This window comes from Lipomyces tetrasporus (assembly GCF_029532465.1).
Source record: "Lipomyces tetrasporus strain NRRL Y-64009 chromosome Unknown POJ06scaffold_3, whole genome shotgun sequence".
Lineage (NCBI taxonomy): Eukaryota > Fungi > Ascomycota > Lipomycetes > Lipomycetales > Lipomycetaceae > Lipomyces > Lipomyces tetrasporus.
The window spans coordinates 356821-377372 of record NW_026611598.1 but is presented as its reverse complement, the minus strand read 5'-3'; the positions used below and the strand labels follow the sequence as shown (position 1 = coordinate 377372).

The 20552-nt window shown below is 47.9% G+C and overlaps 7 protein-coding genes across 7 annotated transcripts; 5 read left to right on the top strand and 2 right to left on the bottom strand.

Moving 5' to 3' along the window:
* Positions 1-109: 109 nt before the first annotated feature.
* On the bottom strand, positions 110-861 carry POJ06DRAFT_247800 (uncharacterized protein). The gene has a single exon (XM_056186943.1). It carries the CDS (start codon positions 765-767, stop codon positions 237-239), a length of 531 nt encoding a protein of 176 aa, XP_056045206.1. The 5' UTR covers positions 768-861; the 3' UTR covers positions 110-236.
* A 109-nt stretch (positions 862-970) lies between these two features.
* Positions 971-6721, top strand: POJ06DRAFT_70317 (Mus7/MMS22 family-domain-containing protein). Its single transcript, XM_056191429.1, has 7 exons — positions 971-1227; positions 1281-1337; positions 1386-1574; positions 1635-5889; positions 5941-6191; positions 6244-6399; positions 6456-6721. The coding sequence occupies exons 1-7, from the start codon at positions 1108-1110 to the stop codon at positions 6594-6596; spliced, it is 5169 nt and encodes a 1722-aa protein (XP_056045205.1). The 5' UTR covers positions 971-1107; the 3' UTR covers positions 6597-6721.
* A 164-nt stretch (positions 6722-6885) lies between these two features.
* Positions 6886-10090, top strand: POJ06DRAFT_193558 (dynein associated protein-domain-containing protein; the record flags this gene model as incomplete). The annotated part of the gene is made up of 7 exons (XM_056184916.1): positions 6886-7711; positions 7761-7878; positions 7925-8120; positions 8169-8927; positions 8975-9188; positions 9240-9679; positions 9731-10090. 7 exons carry the CDS (start codon positions 6886-6888, stop codon positions 10088-10090), a joined length of 2913 nt encoding a protein of 970 aa, XP_056045204.1.
* A 526-nt stretch (positions 10091-10616) lies between these two features.
* On the top strand, positions 10617-12122 carry POJ06DRAFT_70278 (uncharacterized protein). Its single transcript, XM_056191428.1, has 2 exons — positions 10617-11551; positions 11602-12122. The coding sequence occupies exons 1-2, from the start codon at positions 11070-11072 to the stop codon at positions 11969-11971; spliced, it is 852 nt and encodes a 283-aa protein (XP_056045203.1). The 5' UTR covers positions 10617-11069; the 3' UTR covers positions 11972-12122.
* A 1002-nt stretch (positions 12123-13124) lies between these two features.
* POJ06DRAFT_247780 (mitochondrial carrier domain-containing protein) lies at positions 13125-14768 on the top strand. Its single transcript, XM_056186942.1, has 6 exons — positions 13125-13379; positions 13495-13532; positions 13679-13893; positions 13946-14095; positions 14145-14192; positions 14246-14768. The coding sequence occupies exons 1-6, from the start codon at positions 13351-13353 to the stop codon at positions 14612-14614; spliced, it is 849 nt and encodes a 282-aa protein (XP_056045202.1). The 5' UTR covers positions 13125-13350; the 3' UTR covers positions 14615-14768.
* Positions 14769-14877: 109 nt separating this feature from the next.
* On the top strand, positions 14878-16237 carry POJ06DRAFT_247766 (mitochondrial carrier domain-containing protein). The gene is made up of 6 exons (XM_056186941.1): positions 14878-15029; positions 15086-15123; positions 15177-15391; positions 15451-15600; positions 15649-15696; positions 15750-16237. The coding sequence occupies exons 1-6, from the start codon at positions 15001-15003 to the stop codon at positions 16152-16154; spliced, it is 885 nt and encodes a 294-aa protein (XP_056045201.1). The 5' UTR covers positions 14878-15000; the 3' UTR covers positions 16155-16237.
* On the bottom strand, positions 16238-20259 carry POJ06DRAFT_247763 (uncharacterized protein). The gene is made up of 3 exons (XM_056186940.1): positions 20023-20259; positions 16822-19971; positions 16238-16767 (listed from the first exon to the last, which is right to left on the bottom strand). Exons 1-3 carry the CDS (start codon positions 20113-20115, stop codon positions 16543-16545), a joined length of 3468 nt encoding a protein of 1155 aa, XP_056045200.1. The 5' UTR covers positions 20116-20259; the 3' UTR covers positions 16238-16542.
* Positions 20260-20552: the final 293 nt, after the last annotated feature.

The following is a 20552-nucleotide window of genomic DNA, read 5'->3' as shown; positions in this document are numbered from 1 at the left end:
GACCTCATTCGCATTAATGGATTGGAATTTTTTTTGGTCTTTCCATTTCTGGGATTTGATTGGTCATTTGAATGGAATTGTAGATTTGTTTGGTCATTTGAATGGAATTGTACATTTCGTTTGACATTCGTGCCCTTGGATTCAAAAAGTTTACATGCACGCGTGATTTTCTCGCAAGAAAACGATCCATCATCTCTACATGCCGTAAATGATACAAGAACATGTGCACAAGACCTCTATTTGTCCTCTCTGTCCTTGACATAGAAAAAAGTCCGCTCCATGTGTTCTCTTATGGATCGTTTGTCTTTAACTGTTTGCAGGAGCTCTTTGGGCTCGACCTGTACATCGTCCCATTGCAACTCTTCGCCATATTCGCCAATCCTATTAAGCGGCTCCACTCCTTCTGTATCCACGTCTTGCACATGATCTACAAAAACAAGTTGCCGTTGCAAATCCGAAAGCATCTTGGCCTCCTCCTCAGCATCTTTTGGAAATTGCAATCCCGACCGCCGCAGGAGGTCTCGCAACGACTGAGGATTTATGTCTTCATGGCGATTTTCAGGTGTTGATTCCGGCAACAACGATTGGATAGCCCACGTTGGTTTAGATAGAAGTGACTCCAGTTCCACCGCCGTCTCGATCTTTTTGGTAATTGATATTGTGGAGTTTCGTCGGAACTGTTCGTCAAGGCGTCTTCTACACCATAACGCCCTTGCATATTCTGTGGATACGTTCACAAATCGGGAAGATAATAAGACTATTCTCATTTCCTTTCCACCATGAATATGCTCAAAGAGCAGTCGGATGCGAAAAGTAGCATCCAAACTTGATAGCCAAAAGTTCTTCCGCCGTAGCGATCCTGGTGAGGTGCAGAGCGGATTTAACGTTGTATTGAAAGCGTGTTACGCTTTTTGTAATCACACCTATAGTCTAGACGTCTGCGGCTCGGCAAGTGGACGCGTTTGTCGACCACAACAAACGCGCCTCGAGTTACTTCACATGACAATCGATCGCGTCATGGGCATTTAGTGGTTGTGTGCATTTGAGAGAGTATGATTCTAGTGATCTGATATACGTACAGGCGGATGATGTTTACTGGCTGTGGTGATGCCTCAGTCCCAGGGATACGTGTCCGATTCTGAGGACAGTGGCAGCTTTAGTCCGTCAGAATTCCAGGACGACGAAACGGACGAGCTTGAATTCCTTCCCTTCGTGTCTATATCTACGGTAAGAAAGAATTAATTTCGATGGTTGGACGCACTTGCTGACTTCCGCGATAGAGATCTGAACACCGGTGCAAGCCAGCTTCAGAGGAACCGACGCTGGAGCCGGAACAAGTAAGGGCAGGAAGGCGAAACTTACAGCTGAACTAACAATATCTTTAGGAGAAGAACAACGTGCTTGATGTATGTCAATCACAGGTTAGAGCTGAACCTCTCATTCCAGAGGTACAACGAGTTTCGGATCCTGACGGTCAAGAAAGAATCATTGGCTTTGGCGAGGTCGGACTCCTGCCTGACCAAGTGGCCCACGATCATGATGGATCTATATCGAAGGGCAAAGCTGTGGTATCTGTAAGCATCTGCTGAGATTTGGTATGAACCGCATAATGTGACGACTAATGGAACATCTAGGAACCCCATCGGGACAAAGCGGGGTCAGGATCGTCTACACCTCCTCAGGCCGATCACACCCATTACTCATTATTTACATCACCTCTCTCGAGTCCTCTTTCCGAATTATCATCACCACCAGATCTAGATGGCTTAGCAGACTTTCTAACCGAGATTTGCGAAGCTACGTCGACGACAAGGAGTACAACCAGCGAGTCGCAAGGCAAACCTCAAACTGCAGACCCTCAGGCTATTGACTGGGAACAAGAGAATATTGAGACTAGCCAATACAATCCACGCGAAACTCATCATTTCTTCCGGAAACGAACAGCGCGACAGATTAATCCGTATTTATTCGATCGGCAGATGTATGAAATGGCTCTGAAGAGACGTGGAATCAAACCTATAAGGGTTTCTGTCGAAAAGCGGATAAGCATCGAGAACAATTCGGACGACTCTCAATTTACCCCGCCTACAGACTCTCTTTCAAGTCAGTCGGGGGCCAGTCGAATTCCATCGACGCAAGATACAACAACTACACTGGACACGCTTCTGCAACCACTGGCAAAGGTGAGAGTCACATCGAGACACTCCTCGTCCCGCAACATTCAGCGACAATCGAGCACGGAACCCACAAGCAATCGACGCCGAACAGAGCTTGGCAGGCACCCGGTCAGGGAGGCTACGAAAATAGCTCTCACTCCAACAAGAGACGTGTTTGACTTTCCGACGTCGCCTCCTCCGGGCACTCAGTCATCACAGGGCAGGATTCGGAGAGTGGTGTCAACGTATTCTCTCAGAAGGACATCGCCGACACAGACTACGCCGTCGAAGCGTGACAATGGCGACACTAGGGGAAGCCTTTCTCATCTTGGCAGGTTGTCACACTCTTCTGAGCCGTGCGTACGTCCTTCGCTCACTGGTCCGCTTCATAGAGTGGACAGTAATACGGCATCTGTTGACGAAGACAATCAATTAGTTGACAACTCCCGAAGTAGCATGCCGCCGTGGGAACGGCAGCACACTCGCTTTTTATCTGTTACGTCCATATCTGACACTAGGAACGAGAGTTTAAGCGAATCAGATTCCGATAGCGAGGACGACTTTTCTGAGCTTGAGCTAGAGAAACTTAAAAGGCGCGTCAGAGGTGTGTTACCACCTTCGTTTTTGACACTGGAGAATAGTCTTCGTCGTGGAGAATCGTCACATTGGCAGCGACCTGCTCACTCAGCTCCGGAGGAGTTCCGGAAAGGTCTCGCTAGACGAAAGATGGGGACATCACGACCACGTGAAGAGACGACGCATGAGTCCATTGGAGATCCCGAATCTGATTCTGACCTTACTGCATTACGAAGCCAAGCATCCACCCAGCAAAGTCGACTTTCTACATCCAAGCAATCAAGAAGTCATATTTATGTGATCAGTGACAGTGATTCAGACCTGGAGGTCGACACTCACGTTGACCGAATGACATCGCGAGAAACTAGATCGCGCCGAAGTACGCCATTGTCAGTCATGCGTCATAGGAAACGGCAATCGAAATCTCACATGAAGGGAAATCTTCGTCAGACTGTATTGGATAACAGAAGCAAAAAAATGAAGAAACGCAGCGAACGCAAGCTATCGAAGAAAGGCTCAGCTTCCTCGCCAAGCAAGTTACCGAATATCGGCATTCTAGACGCCTACATGACGGACAAGAATCCGGAGAAATCAGCTCCGCAATTTCTCAAGATCGCCGTACGACAAGCTGCAAGACGCGACAGATTTGGTCGAGATTCGCCATCAAGGAAGTCTTTCCACTTTGATGATAGCGATGACAATGAGGCTGTATCAGAGGTTCTGCAGCAATGGAGAGAAGGCACTCATGAAGCATTTGAGACAGCATCGGTGTCGTTCTCTAGATCGGCTCCAATGCCAGATTTGTCACGGACAGACAGTGGCAAAACTCCTCCAGAAGCAATTCAAAAGGCAAAACGACGATTACCGAGTGGTGTCATAGCAATTGTTCCGCCACCAAGAGGGGTTGTTCAAGAAATGGCTCCACCTCCCGTTCCTCAACGAAATAGATTATTGGAATACGTTGAAGTCGAAAACGGTGAATACGCAGTGAGACCGCGGCCTGTGAAAATTGATCACCTTTTTGAGAATCGGTATCGGATAGTAGAGCCAGTTTTGCAGAAGCGCAACCCTTCAACAAGCCAGGTGATAAATAGTCGTTCCGGCAATGCACAACCTCCTTCTCATCGATCGAATAGAAAGACTCGCAAAGAAGTCTTTATGCGACCTCGCCAGCATATTCGACCGGAACCGACACCATCATTCAATCATATGTCAGACGGTGACGATGTTGCAATTGACCGACATGTTGACTGGCGGGATCGTGACGACAGTCGACCTGCAGTCGGTCCGAACGGACTGCAGTACTCATCTCAATCGCAAGCGCAACAGACCATTCAGCCTCAAGCTGAAGATTCACAAGCTGTTGCCGAGTTCAATTTTTCATTTTTCAACTTCTCAGTAACATTTGACGTCTTTCCCCTGTGGCACGACACACGATTCCGGGCTTCCACCTTCATTGGCAGAGGTGCTCTCGATGCCGCCCTTCAGACGCCGCCAGTTGTTGAAGATAAGAGTCGCATTAACATGTCAGTCTTTCATTTTGAAGAACGAAACATTACGTTCCTATGGACACAGGTCAGTTCGCAACTGCTGGAGGAGCTTGATATAGGATTTGGCATTTTGCTGGATTGGGCATTAAGCGAGCAGCACAATGCTGGCCAAGTGGACGAAGAACGAGGAGATCAGTCGTATGAATTCTGCGTTTTCCTATCCAACTATATCAGGAACTCTCTGACTCTGGAGAGTTATGAGAATGTTATGGTGTTTGCAGCCGCGATAAAGAGGCTTAGTATGCGGATTATCGAACTGTTTACTCAATTCCATGGCCGCAGCACTAGCTTCTCGAGGTTGTCGTTCTACATGCTAGGGTTCCAGTTGCTTTATATCTATGAGATGTACTCGATGCTGCAGGATCACATTGCGGATTATTCATATCTAGCGCTGGATCGTGAATTTATTACGATAGGGCGGCTTCTTATCCAAGTCTTGCTAAAGTATGGAATCGATGATCTATACCAGTTTTTGAGGAAATATCGCAATCGAATAGGACTTCAAATTGACAGAGAGTTCTATTTTGTTGAGATTTGGGTTATGGCGATTCATGTCTTCGATCGTGCCAGCATGCTACCGGCGTCGACTATTTCGAGCTTCTGGGAGAGTTTGTACGAAGTGGTAGAGTACAACTCGTACTGCAGGACAGTTAGTATTGACAAGTTTGAGAGGGTGTGGTACGCGACATTTAGCATCTGCCCTCTGTACCAGTTTGACTCACAAGGTGTATCCGATATTGGTAAATATAACTCCCATTGGAATGCCGTTGAAGTTATGATGGAGAGACTGTTGAGCACACCGGCGCCGTTCTCTAACAGTCGCGAGTTCGGGTCTTACTGCCGTGCCTGTTTCTCTCGATGTTTGACTCTTATGTTGACTTGGAAGTGGCCTGGAACGAAATCGCTGGCGATGAAAATGTATCGGTTCTTTGCACAGAGAAAGCTAGAGAACTTGGCAAGCGATATCGGAACTGGCTTTCCTGACTTCTTGCAGGACCACAATAACATGCTTGAATTATCTACGTCAGATACAGTGTTCCACATATTCCTGAAGTATTTAGCGAAGCTGATTCGAGACACGAGCAAGATGCCAGATGCACGAAAAATCCTTCCAGGATTGATAGGTCTCGTCACACCGTTGCACGGGCGAATTTACCCCCGAACCGCTGAGCTTAGGTTGACGGACCTGGAGGCACTGGAGAACAACTACAGCCTGCTACTGGCTTTGTTTTGGGCAGCACCACCAGACCTTCGACCTCCAATCGGCCATCTTCGAGACGTTATCATTCTGGGTCAATCTCATTCTCAAGCGCGCATTCTGAGTGTCAAGTCTTGGTATTATCTTACACGACTTGAGCTGCGGAGGAACAGTGACCTTCTGGAATCTGGGGAATGGTATCAAGATCTCGTGAAGTACAGTCTTGACGATTACATGCAGCTTGAGAGAGTCGTCAATGGTATATCTCATGATGAAGTTAAACGTCGGAAAGCAAACCTGAAAGGATATGAGAGCCTCTTGAAAGATTCGCTCAAGTACGTCAGAATGATCATCTGTGCACCGAATTTGATTCAGGTGCCTGATCAAGCTATACAAATCTTGCAGTACAGTATGTTTCATGCTTGCGGTTGGCTGATAGAGGTATACTAATTCCTAGTAGCTCGACTTGGGGATGTCTTGAACAACGGTCTAGCATTGCCGGAAAAGGTCATGTTGGAAGCCATACAGATTATTCACGACTTTGTCGACCTCGCGAAGCGAATTCTAAAAGGCACCAGCGATCACTTCACTCCCATTTTACAGCAGCCCGATAGTCAAGACAGTGTTTATGGTGATGACAGTTTTGTACAGCGTTTGGTGGATGATGAAAACCGCAAATGGATAGAGGAGAATAGGGAACGTCTTGCTTGGGTATGCCATTTATCTGGTCACTCGATCCGCGATTCGTACTGACTATCCACAGGCACTCGTACATAGTATATTCAATCCTCTATATCAGTTATTATCCAACCTCATTGGAGCTGCTGACGAGGATGAGCGGGCCTCGAATGAGCTTGTTTCGAAAGCAATCGAAACATGGGCACTATTAGCACAGTTTTTGGTATCGGCGAAGGCAAAGGTATGCCTATTCCCTGCCAACTCGTGACGTCTAGCAGATTCTGACTACTCTAATAGGATTGGAATTACTTCCTCGAAGGCCGCGGGGCGTGGAAGTGGTTTGCAGAAACCCGGCGAAAAGCAACCTATGAAGAATTTTGGCTATCGAGAGTCGCAACTTTTCAAAGGGAAGTACTAGAATATGAAGCAGGAGGGTGAAATTTGTAACATATTTTGCATGATATCAGGTGTAATTTTAGTGTATTTTAGTTTGATTGCATGCGTATGTTTATGGTTGTGGTCCTGGCTTTTACTTGTATATAGTTTCAATTTATACGGCACGGTTTTTCCATTTGATTTATCAAGGGTTAGGACTTCACCTACGCGTCGCGGTGTCCGGCACGCGTTTCAGGGGCAATTGCCTCACTTGAAGCTATTCACACTTGTACTATATATTACGAACCTGTCGGAACAGACAGCAACAAATCGAGGTAGTCCAGCGAGTATCATGTCGGCGAGCCGAGAAATTGAGGACCTACAGTCCAAGCTTCGGGTCCTCGAGCGCAAACGCGCGGAGGACCGTGACCGACTTCTCGATTTAGAACGACTGAGACAAGAACGTGAGAAGCTTGAGCGAATTATCTCGAGGCTAGAAGCGAAGATAAAGCCTATGTTTGACACACAGCAGGAATTGCGGGCGCGTGTGCGCGAATTAGAGGCAGAAAAGAATGAGGTTGAACACATCTTGACGGAGCGAACGCACCAGTTTGAGATTATTACGCTCGATAGGGAGGTTGCTGAGGAGCAGGAGGAGAGACTGAGGGATGAACTAAATAGTGTGAAGGCACAGCTTGAGGAGGCACTGTTGGAGGCGGAGATATTGAAGGAGGAGAATGCGGATTTTAAGAAAGGATCTGGAGTAGGGGAAAGAGACTTTACCTTGGTCATACATCTTGAGGAACAGAACGAGAGACTCAAAGAGGCCCTGATTAGGCTTAGGGATCAAACAGCAGCCGACGACGCAGAATCAAGGGCTGAGATTAAACGACTACAGAGAGATGTGGAAACTTATACGCAATTACAGAAGAAATATGAGGCTGCAATATCACAGCTTCGGCAAACGGAAGAAATAGCAGATAATTTGCGACAGCAATTGGACATAGCTTTTGGAGCAGAGCAGATGCTTGACGAGCTGACGGTTAAAAACTTAGCTTTGAGTGAGCAGGTCGAGGAGATGAGAACTGCTATACAAGACTTGGAGACTTTGAAAGAGATCAATGACGAAATTGAAGCCAATCATCTCGAGTCGGCGAAACAAATGGGCGAAGAAATAGGTTCGAACCTAGTGTGATACGGCAGGTGTTCACCGGCTAATGACAACAGATTACCGGGATATGCTATTACAAGAACAAACGGAGCGGATGTCTCAGTTTGTGGATACAACTGCCGACTATGAATATACAGTAGGCAGATTTCGCGAGCTTGTTGCGTCGTTACAGAGGTAACTTTTGTCGTTTTCTTGTGAAATCAGACACTAACCTTGTTAGTGACTTGGATCAGTTACGAACAGAGAAATCCATGGGTGAGGCCGAATCTGCTGAGATCGATCGCAGAACTCGCGAAATGTATGACCTAAACGACAAGTTGCAAGCTTCTGCCTTGAAGATTCAGGTTAAGACGATTGATCTAGAGTTGCGGAAACTCGATGCACAAGAAGCTTTGGACCATCTATCAATTGTTAAGGTATGATTCGCCAGTGAGCGCCACTGCATCGGCTAATTAGGAAAACAGTCATTTATTCCCGATTCATTGGCTACGATAAGAGAAGCAATCAAGACATTGCTAGCATTCCGGCGCATAAGCTTCAAATCAAACCTCGTTGTTTCAGTTTTACGAGATAATATGGCATCAGAATCGGAAGCCTTCGTGACTTTGGCTCTCGGCACCGAAATCTGCGATAAACTCACCAGCATATCGGCTCTGTGCTCGCATTTTGCGACCGCGATATCTGTGTGTGATGTTTTCGAGTTTGAAAACTACGGCCCGTTGATCGAGGATATTGCACCAATTGAAGTACTATTGGATAAAGCAATCAACAGTCTCCGGAGCTACGAACTCAATGAGAATGGGTTTTCGAGTAGTTTACAGGAGAGTTTCGGAGTTCTTGAGAGCTTGGGGGCGACTAAACTGGAGGTGCAGGCCGGGGAGATGCGGACGCAGGAATGTTGTGGGCAGTTGCAGTGCGTTCAAAGCTACATCGACAGTGTGATTATCATTGCTCAATATTTGCTCATGATTGTGGCAGGGGAACTTGGTGGAGGCTCAGAAGATGGTTGCAATACGACATATGAAGAAGAACTGGCTCGTACTTTCAAAAGTCAAGCGGAGGCACTTGTTTTACATGCCAAGAGTGTCAGAGTCCTGACGAATAAAGCGCAAGCGATTGTCGAGGAATGGAAAGCGTCTCTGAGAGCACCGACGGATGGCGCGCAGCGTATATTGTCAGCTATTCACGCGAGTTCTAACTTGTCGTGTACATATGTCCGTAATGTACGTATGTGAAGTTGACTAGCGTCCACCTTTCTAATAACGCATAGGTCTGTTTCAGCGTTACATTAGCGTTCAACAAAGACGTCGAGTCATACAAGCAGATCGGCTATAGTGGGATCCAAGAAATCATGTCAAAGGAAGCTGAGAACACAGGCGACTCAGGAACGTTCTTCTCGTCAGTCACGGCTACGATCAAGAGTATGATGACCAAGATGCGTGAATTTGTCGCCATAATAGCGAGCCCTAATGGCAGCAGGATATGTAAGCGTACAGTTCTAACTTTCACAACTGCATTATCTAAAGTATTCATAGATGAGAAAGCACGCGCTCCTTGGCTTGTCAAGGTAGAAGAACTCCGCGAGCACGACGCTGCCAATAAGGACGCAAGAACAAAAGTAGTCCAATTAAATGAAGAAATTAATCAACTTGCAACACAGATCCGTCTCAAGGACAAGGAACTCGAGGAGTCGTCGATTAAGGTCAGCGTTCTTGACTCTAGGCTTCAGAAGAGCATAGAGAGACTAGAGGGTTTTAGTGTAGTTGAGAGGGAGATGGCAGAGAGGGCCGCGCATGAAAATGCGCTGGAGGTCAAGGTGCACTCCTTGCGCAGGGAGATGAAAGCACTTGAAGACGAGGCACATGAGCTGAGGAAGTTGGCAGCGGTCAATGAATCAGCATCCAAGGAATTAAAGAAGCTTGAGGGTCAGGCGCAGGCAGCCAGTGCGGAGGAAGTTGACATTTTGAACAAACAGGTAAGCGATCTGGACTGGCATATTGAAAATCCAGTTGACAATCATGGACAGATCTCGGCTTTGGAAGCCACTGTGAGATATCTACAGGACCAAGGGAGCCTGCCAAGTACCAACAGCTCGACATGGACGGACACGGCAGTCGCATATCTTAAGACGCAGGTCGACGAGAGGGCTCGAACGCCAGCGATGCTTAGAAATACAACCGCGAACAAGGTGTATGACTCGCTGATCGACCTTGCGCTTACGTCAGATTTGGTTTATGTGGACCGAGATAGCACACGAGGATGGAGGCCCTTACGCAGTCAGGCGCGATATATCGCAGCCAGACAGACTGAGCAGTACCGGAATCTAGCTGAGCTGGCGCAGAAAATCTCGTTTGCTACGGGACAGAGCGGGGAAGCAATGACGTAGCCGGGGATGCAAGACACGTGTGGGGCTAGAGGCAATCTGACCCAGATCAATGACTCCTGTACAGTATTGTATTGACTGCCGGTCATGCCCACAGCTCTGCATTTGTGAAGGAGTGCCAGTGACTACTAACCTGGTGATCCCGTACGAGATAGCCGTCGAATAGATGCAACCATGGACATTAGGCTGGCGTCGGATGTCGACTAAAGGTTGGGTTGGGAGGTTTCGACGTATTAAACCTAGGGCTGGAGTCGGGCTTGTCACGCCTCACTAAGTGTCACTAAGATTGTCTCGCGGAGCCAGGTGACCCCCCGCAAGTACTGACTGGTACCGACTGGGCCTATGAGTTTGCGATGGCATGAGAGGCTGATTATTCAGTAAGTAGCTGCAAATTAAGTCCTATGTTAGTGCCGGAATTGATGACGTCGTAGCAAAACTGCCTCAAGGAGCAGAACAACTCCACTTGCAGGTGGACAAAAAAAAGTAAATATCACTGTGAATATAATCGTGATTAACTCAGGCGGCAGGTGCTGAAGTGGATCGGTAGTCATGAGACGATCGACACGAATTTTTATTCTCGTCTACATTTGGGCAAAAGTAAACACAGTTGGCACATGCTAGCATTAACATTTTGATGGGGGCCCCTCCCGAAAACCTTGCCCGAACGGCATCACTCGCCGAAAAATAACACTATTATAATGCCGTCCATACCGGCGTCAGCAATGCCATAGCATTTTCCGCGGCTAAAAGCTCTTCTTGCCGACATCTGCAACATCGTATTACTCTTGATCGCAATAACCGCTCCCTCAGCAACCACAGTGGAAAAGGAACTCCTGCACTGGCGCAAGTATAATCGAAGTGGATCTGGATATATATCGAGTTATCTCCACCGTACGGAGCACATTGTAGCCGGTTTACAGTCGAGATTTCTCAGCAGTCCGGATCGATTAACGCAGCGAGAGAATCCTGACCCAGCTTAGCGATGACATTGATGGATATTGATCACGCTCCCAACGTCCCGCAGCCAACTCCGCCGCACTCTATTTCCCCTCTCTGTCTGCAAAATCAATCAGTAAAACGCACTCGATCGTCGTGCTCATTGTCGTCGTCGCCTACGAGAACGCCATCGCAGCAGGATTTTAATTCACTGTCGAATCTGCTACCTCCCTCAGTCGCGTGCTCGTCACGATCTGCCTCAGGATCAGCGACGCCTACCAGATCAGCTCCATCTATCCGCAAGCGCTCGAGATCTCAAGCTATGGCCGAGGTAGCGCCTTCGTACGTTCAGAATCCCCAAGACTCGCAGGTATTCAATCCGGGCGACTATCTAGGCATCTTTGCCTTCATGCCTGGATCGACAGTTTCGTTTAGGGTATCGATGTACGCTCTGTTGCGACAGTCGTCTGGGCCAAAGATATTTGCGTTCTACGGCCAGGGCCATGATCATCATATTCGTGCTCTAAGGTGTGTAAACGAGCAGGCTCTCTGCAATTTCTTTTCCTAACATACTGTAGTGCGCTATCTAGTTTCTTCAGGCGAGAGTTCGACGCCTCAATATACGCAGTCAGCGTCACATCTCCTGATCTCAAAAACCCTTACGGTATTCCAATTGTTTTCGATCCTAAAACAAACCTGACCCGATATTGCCGTGCATTGCATCCTATCGCTGGCGGCCGGCATGCAATGGATGTCATAGTCATCGTTGATAGTTCTGGGAAGAAACGGTGCTTTCTCCCTGTGGGATACGGCGGGTACATAGCCAGACCGGTTTCGCTTGAGGATCTTGACTGGATTCTTGGAGACGCGCTGCGGTATCTGCGGTATGAGCAGGATCATGATCCACCAGACGAGTGCGAGGAGATGAGTGAGGACGACGAGAACTGATGAAAGGAGTAATTAAAACATTATGCCAGTTTGAGATATGATATCGGGTGGCTTGGTTATGGGGCGTTTGTCATTTGTTGTATTGGAATGGTTTACGGAATAGTACAGGGTTCGGTATAGTCGGCAACATCACTGTTGCTTCAATCGTTGTTACATAGTTCGGCTCATTTAGTGGTGCGATGTCGGTGCGTGCTTACTTGCCTGCATTTTACACGCATAGTATTTCCAAACAAGATCAAGTTAATGCAATGTACCCGAACGCCTCAATAAACCCTCACATAACGTACACTTCCGCGCCGGACTAATGTTGATTTCTTTCCATCTTGTTGCGCCTGGTCAATTGTATTTTTTCTTTCTCATCGAATACATTCAGACCCGCAGTGACCGCTTCCCCGAGAATACGTAAGTACTCTGCCTCGTCATTCACATCTTCTTCGATCTTCTTCAACTCCTCGCCGAACTCTCGTGTGACAAAACTTCGGTAGTAGTTCTTTATATCGTCTTCGTTCGCTTTTTCTAGTTCTGGAAGTAAATTCATCATTGTCCCCGCATTGGGCTAAATAAGTTAGACGACGTGATAGCATAGCTCGCGTTCTGGAAAGGGCATACCATTAGGACAGAAGCGGCGGAGTCCTCGTCCTTAGCATTAACTTCATTGTCGTCCTCACGGTCAGATGATGATCCTAAGTCCGCCATTGTCTAATGTCGTCAGACAACTCTCTCAGGCAGTGCACATAAGCATACTTCATCTTCCTCAGATTCGTCATAGCCGCGCCCTTCCTTCTCCTGCTCCTTGACTTGATCTCTCGTTTCACTATCGGACGACGAGGAATCCGAAAAATCTGTTTACCCCTATTAATAACGGCAATGTCAGAAATTGCAATAACGCAGATGCAACCGCACCTTCAGTCCGCGACTTTCGCTGACGCTTTCGTCGGTGCCTTCTTGCGGCCTCTTTCTTCGGTGGCATGGCTGCTGATTTTGAGGAGAAGCCCCTTTGACTGAGGAATTATAGAGATTGAATAATTAATTCGATTCGGTTAGTTAAGCCAACTGCACGCCCAAAATTCTTTGTGAGCCGCACAGCCACGCTACGCCGGGTAACGCAACCAACTTCTGGAAGCAGCCGTCGAAAAATTAGGGCAGATGTAGACTCAATACATATCGCCCCGGAAAACTCAATTCTTCCGATGGCAGCATCGATATCGCAACCCATTAACTATTAGTCGTCGTCGATAGCGCACAGCAAGTATATTTCGATATGGCGCTTTACAATTGTCGATAAATTGCCATTCTACATCGAGTATTGCTGCCCCAGGAATATCGGATAGCGTTTAAAGCGGAACAGGAGTAAAACCGTTTTCGGTGGGTGATTCAAGATGGATTTGGCTACAATTGCCGCTGCCGTGTAAGTCGAAATTTTTTTTTTTTGCAATTACGCCGTTGCAATTCGGCGACCAATCTGAGGACGGAAGGGTTTAGGATATGGACAATACGGGCGTTAACCCGTAGCCTTGTTATAGTGCTGGTGCGGTCGGTAGTCGTGTCGCGTTTCATCCATGTAAGTTGCCCTTGCTGCCTAATTTCCTGATCGGACGTGAAGCAGTTGCTCGTTGGATAGGACGGAATTCGGTGATTGACTATACTACTTCCTCGGGCATTGTCATTTGTCGCTCAAATTTCATCCTGCTAACGCATGCATTTTAGTGGACACAATCAGAACCTTACAGCAAACGTCAGTGGCAACTGGTTACCGCCTCCCATTCGCACAGTACTGGCGCGGTCTTCCTGCTGCCGTCGGATTTACAACCCCTGCGTTCACGATATATTTAGTATCATACCGACAAGCGAAGAAAGACCTTGAACCATATCTCGGAAATGATACCGCATTGAACTATATCGCCAGTGGAGCTATAGCGGAGGTTAGTTGAAGTGGTCGGTCAGGCCGTTGCAAAGTAGACGCTAATTCTGTAGTTCACGAGCAGTGTGCTGTGGACACCGATGGAAGTCGTCAAAGGTAATATGCAGCTGAAATCAGAGTCGAAGACTGGCGGTACATGGGCGATGATCAAGCAAATGTACCAAACGCAAGGATTGAAAGGGTTCTACCGCGGCTACTGGGTGGTATGTTGAGTTGGTTGGGTCTGCGAGGCGATACTTATGAACTGTCCAGGGCTTGGCCGTTTTCACGCCTCATTCTATCGTCTGGTGGTATACTTATGTAAACTCATTGTCGATATAGATATACGACAATGTGGCTGACTATGATTATAGGAGAAAATGAAAATTTACCTCAAAAGCACAAACGCGCTCAACACATCTCTCGCCGAGTCTACTTCGTCGTCACAAGACCTCACAGCGTCACAATACGCCATCGCGTCTGCCGTTTCCGGCACTGCAGCCGGCACCGCCTCTAACTTTCTTGACGTCCTAAAAACGCGACAGCAGCTGGCAATAGCCGACGAAGTCAGCCGTCTCCGTCCAGACGATCAATTGGGACTCTGGAAAGTCGCCAAAAACTTGATAAGGGAGGTTGGGATTGTGAGAGCGATGTTTAAGGGATTGCATGTCCGGTTGATGTATTCCTTGCCTTCGGGGATTTTGTCTATGGTAATCGTCGAGAAGTTAAAGCCGGAGGGGTAGTATTATGTTGGCTTGGCTGTGGTTAGCTTATTGTGATCATGGTCGGCGTTTTGCATTAGCAACTATGATTTGTATATATGTATTATAGGGTTGTCGTGTATTTGGATTCAGAAATTTCCAATCATAAGTTATAGACAAGTTTTCTATTTTTTGGTATTTTTGGTGTTTTTGGAATCACTGATGGCCTGTCTAAGCAGACGGATTGCTGGTTCCTGTCAAAACATTGTCGAGCCGCACAGACTTATCGCGATCGCCCGGTTCTGCCTCGAGTCGGGGGAAACAGGGGCTCCCAGATTTGCGACAGCGTTCGCAAAGACGAACAAAATCGTCAGGGTTTCTGTCTACTCGATTCTGCGGACGAGTATTGTGTCGAACTGCCGCGGACTATGGATTTTGCTACGATTTCGGCTGCTGTGTAAATTGCCACACGTCTGTTAACAACAGAATTCGAGATTATTAATATCTCCTTAGTGCAGGTTCAGTCGGCAGCGCAGTAGTTTTCCATCCATGTGCGTCGATTCTCTATTTCTTCTACTGTGTTCTGCTTACCAACAATCGTTAGTCGACACTTTGCTCACGCTCCGACAAACGTCCATATCAACGAGCTATATCCTCCCATTCCGGCAGTACTGGCGAGGCGTAACCATCTCAACATTATTGAGTACCCCCGCATACGCATTGTACCTCGTGTCATACCGCCAAGCGAAGAAGGAATTTGCGCCGTATCTTGGCGCGGACTCGGGATTGAATTATGTTGCGTCTGGTGTGGCCGCGGAGGTAGATATTCTTCCGTCTGTAACTTCGCGAAATCTCCGAATATCTGAACAACGGTATAGATTACGAGTAGCGTATTATTTACGCCGATGGAGAACATCAAGGGTCGCTTACAATTGAAGAATGGGTCAGGTCACGAGTCGACGAGCGAACTGATCAAGAATATGTACAAGCACGAAGGACTCAGGAGTTTCTTTAGGGGATACTGGATGGTAAGCTATGTAGGTGACTTACCAAGGGACTTCTAACGGATCTCATAGAGTCTCCTGATATACACTCCGAATTCTGTGTTCTACTGGTATATCTATGTACGATTATTCTATCCACGAGGGAACACAGTGAGCGTCACTAACACTCGCAGGAAAATCTCAAGAATATTATGCGCCGACCATCATACACCGAACTTCCGGATGAATACCCGGCATCCTCCGCATCCTCAGTGCCAATCTCTCGCGACCTAACAGCGGCACAATACGCAATTGCATCCTCCATCGCAACTGTTGGCGGTGAATCAATTTCCAACTTCTTCGACATCATCAAAACGCGACAACAGCTAGCTCTCTCAGACGAAATCAAACGCATGCGACCTGACGATCAACACGGCCTTCTCAATGTTGCCCAAAATTTGATAAAGGAGGAAGGAATAGTGAGGGCGTTGTTCAAGGGATTGCATATCCGATTGATGTATGCGCTACCGGTTGGCGTGTTGTCTATGGTCATTGTCGAGAAGCTTAAACCTGATGTTGACGATGATTATGAGTTGTAATATATACTAGAGACCTGTTATAGTGGGCATTTTTTGGGCGTTCGTATTTAGAATTGGGCACGACATAATTGATGGTATAGATTTTCTCATATTGTCTCCTGGACCTACACTTGCAGAAAAATACAGAACGAAACAAGCACATTTTACACAGACAATCTAGTAAATCGCATCCTTTTAACAAGTAAACCATCTCTACCCTGAAAATATCCAATGAAACCGATTTAAATGAATCGTATGCTGTTACCAAGCAAACCTTAACTTTTCCGTGCCATTCTACAAGAACACCCGAACAAATCCTAATCCCGTAAAATCAGTACTAACTAAAAAAGAAACTTCTTACTCTGCGGCGAAGATGCATCTAAATGTCAAGATCTAAGTATACTGGAATCTATGAAGATGGAGCCTGTCGGACCGCCTGATCGCAATACTCGTCTAAAATATCATGTAACTGCTCCCGTTTTATTGGCTTGGTGAGGAAGTTATTCATCCCGGCGTCCATGCATTCCTTGACGTTTGAGTCGTCAGCGTATGCGGTTAACGCCACGATTGGGTACCGATAGTCCAGTTCCTGGCGGATTACCCTGGTGGCTTGTAGACCGTCAAGATTGGGCATCTAGACGCTTGTCAGTACCAAACCTAAGTGCAGTGAAAGACAGAGCAAACATACTTGAATATCCATAAAGACGATGTCAAAATACGTTCCGGCGTCGCGGGAGATTTTCACCTTCTCAATTGCTTCGTACCCATCCTTGGCGATCACCACGCTCCTAATCTGCTCCAGACGCAACATGCGTAGGACGACCTGCTGATTCACTGTGTTGTCCTCTGCAACTAAAATATGTATCTTCTTCCGCTCCGGCGAGACCAATCTCGCGACGTCACCATTGGCCATACCAATCTTTAGGCTCGAGGATAAAGATCGGACTGACGACGTTGTGGAGATTATACTGCTCGTGCCGTCATCGTCATTTGGTATGGCACTACCGTTCGATGCTGAGTCCTTGCTTAAGAAGTACGAGCTGGAGCCCAATCCAGCCAGTGATCCACCGCCCGCACCAGCCGAATCGACTTGCGTCGCGGTTCCGGGAGTCTGTGCAGTCGACTCGGAGTAGAACTCTTGCTCCGTAACAGATAGCGCGATATCCTTCACGTACCGCAACCGCACCCGGAATGTGAAAGTCGATCCGACACCTTCGACAGACTCTAATTCGATAGTACCACCCATCAACTCCGCTAACTGCTTGCAGATCGACAGACCCAGTCCTGCGCCGCCATATTTCTTTGACAGAGCTTGGTCACCTTGGGTGAATGGCTCGAAGATTCGTTGCTGCAGATGGTCAGGAATGCCCGGACCATTGTCCTCAACTTGGAATTCGAAAAGAAGGTACTGTCCAGAATCGCCTTCGACAATATTGACTGAGGACTGAGGCGTCAATGGTGACACAGAACGCGGCGAGAGGGACGCGTTGTACGAGGCAACCTGACCGCTTCCTGCTAGGGTGGAGTCTAGAGCAGTGTGGTTTCGGAGAGATTGAGAGAGGTGTAGACTGTGGCCCAACCGGCGTAGTGACGTGCCGCCTCCGGAGGTTGCTAACCCGTTGCCGGTCGTACTGACTGCAAGAGTCGAAGACTTGCTAGTACGTGCGGTGCGGATGGGTGACGTGCTCCCTGGCTTTGGATCGGATGGCGGAATACTTATACTCAATTGCCGCTTCATTGGCCGCGACAATCGAGGTAGCTCGGAAACCGCTAAAGAGGATGATAGGGTCTCGATCTTCTCGTTATCGTACGAACCAGAAGCATCGAAGGTCGTCGATGACTGCCATTCTTGCTTCGAGAAAGTGCCGTTCCTCTTTCTGCTGCGGTTAGTATCAGACATCACAGACACATCCGCGACCTCGATATCGTCGATGTTACCAGACGGGCGTTTCTCGTTCCAAATGGACGAGTGGTCATTGTGTTCGCTGAATTTGCTGTTAATATGCCGTGTGTCGCCGTTCGCTTTCAAATTGGAAACGACAGAGTCATTCGGAGCGGCGCCCAAACATATCACTCGCACATGAATCGCGCCGTTTTCGGGTGTAAACTTGAGACCGTTGGATACGAGGTTGATCATGATTTGTAGTACGCGGTTGGCATCGCCACAAAGAACCATCGATTCGATCCGCGGTGGCAGTAAGTCAATGGTAAGATCGACTTTAACGGATGATGCTTGTTTCTGGAAGATGGCTCTGAGTTGAGAAACAATCTCCATCATCTTGAATTCTTTCTCGTCAAGGGATATCTTGCCGAGCTGGTTCCGCGAGAAAATCAGCAGATCGGTAAGAAGATGTAGTAGTAGTTCGCCAGATTTGTAGATAATATTCAAGCTCTTTCGTATCCTATGCGGATCGGTCTCCGTCAGCGATACGGCCGTCATGCCAAGAATACCATTCAAAGGTGTCCGCAGCTCGTGAGTGATATTCGCAATAAACACAGACTTAGTCTCATTCGCCGCCTCTGCCTGAAGCTTTGCGGCCTCTAGTTCTTTTGTTCTCTCGCTCACCCTCTCTTCAAGATTCTCGTACTGTTTGCGAAGCTCTTTCGTCATTTCGTTAAAGGTCGTGGTCAGCTCCGTCAATTCATCCGAGAAAAGCGGTTTCCGTTTCTGTGGAACCATGCCTGGAATCCGGAAACTCGACACGTGGACCTCCGAGTCAGTGTCGCGCTGACGGCGTTTGTGGAGCCGGCCCTCTCCGCTACCACCGCTACCACCGCTATCGGCATTTGGACCACCGCGGTATGTGAGACTTTGCTGACTGCTAGAGTCATTGTAATACGAAGACGTGGCCTGCTCTGTTGCAGCGCGCAGACGAACTATTGGCCTCACGGCAAAATGGGCGATCGGGAGTGTTATGATGCACATGAAGACCGCCAGACTGAAGACGGTGGCCATTGCAATGTCGCGAAGATAATGGATTGGCTGGTAGACGTCAGAGCTGGAAACCTCGACAGTGATAGCCCAATTGCCAAAGTACACGTCAGCTGGCGCGTAGCCTACTGAGATGTTTGACTCTAAAGGATTTCGTGCCTTGATCATGGCGCCAGTCGATTTTTCCATCAGAGCTTCTTGGACTGCGGGATAGGTTTCGAACGCAAATTCCTCGCCAAAAAGCTCCTTGTCATATGTTGGAGGCAGAAGGTAGACGAATGACGTCGCGTCAGCCGCGTCAGTTGGGTATGGTCCCAGGACGCAGAATTGAGCTCGCTCGCTGAGGCTAGACGTGTCGTTGACGACTGAGAGGAATTGATAAGCGTTATATACCACAGTCATATAGCCAGCTGTCCGTTCCTCGGTGGTACCAGATTTTGTCGAGTTGAGGACTGGGACTGTGACGGACATGACAATTTCGTCAGCAGAGGGATACGGGCCTCGGATGATGCCACCAAATAGAGTGAGGCTGTCAGGTGCGGTCCGGTTTTGCTGCAGCGGATACAAAGCATCAGGCAAGCTCAGGACGACTGCCGTATCGGTGTAATTGTTTGTTGCGTTGAGCAGGCTGACGAAGTCGTTACTGTACAGGCCAGCCGCAATGGTCGAGTCCTCAGAGTTTAAAGAAATCTGGAACGACGAGAGGGCGACCGCCCAGTTGGATTCCGAGTGGTTTCCGGCATTATATCGGCCAAGCGCTGATTGGATTGTACTGCGGGTAGTTATGGAGGAGGCCGACGAGATGTAGAAGACGATCGCCTGGACGATCTGTGAAGACTTGAGTTGCGCAACGAGCTCGAGGCGCTCCGCCCGCAGACTCAGCACATAATTCTGCGTCACAACAGCCTGGTGGTAGAGTTAATACAAGAGATATAGTAGATGACCACAGACACATACGAGCACCATAGCGAGCACGCCGAGTGAGAGCAGAACGCAGATGCAGACGAGGGCCGTGAGTTGTTGGCGGATACCTATGCGAAAGGTCTTCATGGGGCCGTCAGGATGCAGCAGCTGTCAGCGGCGAATGACCATACTACTAGAGCAACGCGGCAGAGAAACGGATCGGAACTTCGAATGAGCGAAAAGTGGTGATATAATGACCAGGATTGGACGAGTAGGCCGCGTGTGTCAGGGTCAATACGATCCCCGAGAGATACCACGCCACAGCACCGCCTCACAGGACTTTAGACATAAATCCATTCGCTAAACTTTAATACATCAGTTCGCCGAAGTCTTTTTGCGAACACCGGGATTTCTATGCCTCGCATTTGCGCAGAAAAACTCAAACCCCGTTAAGCCGATCCAATGTTTAGTTACAAGTAATCCATATCGGCTTATGAGAAGTGAGGCATGAATTTTTACAAAAAAAAAAAATTCGGCTAACAACAAATCGGCTTATCGGGTCTATTGTATTAGTTGTCGTCGCC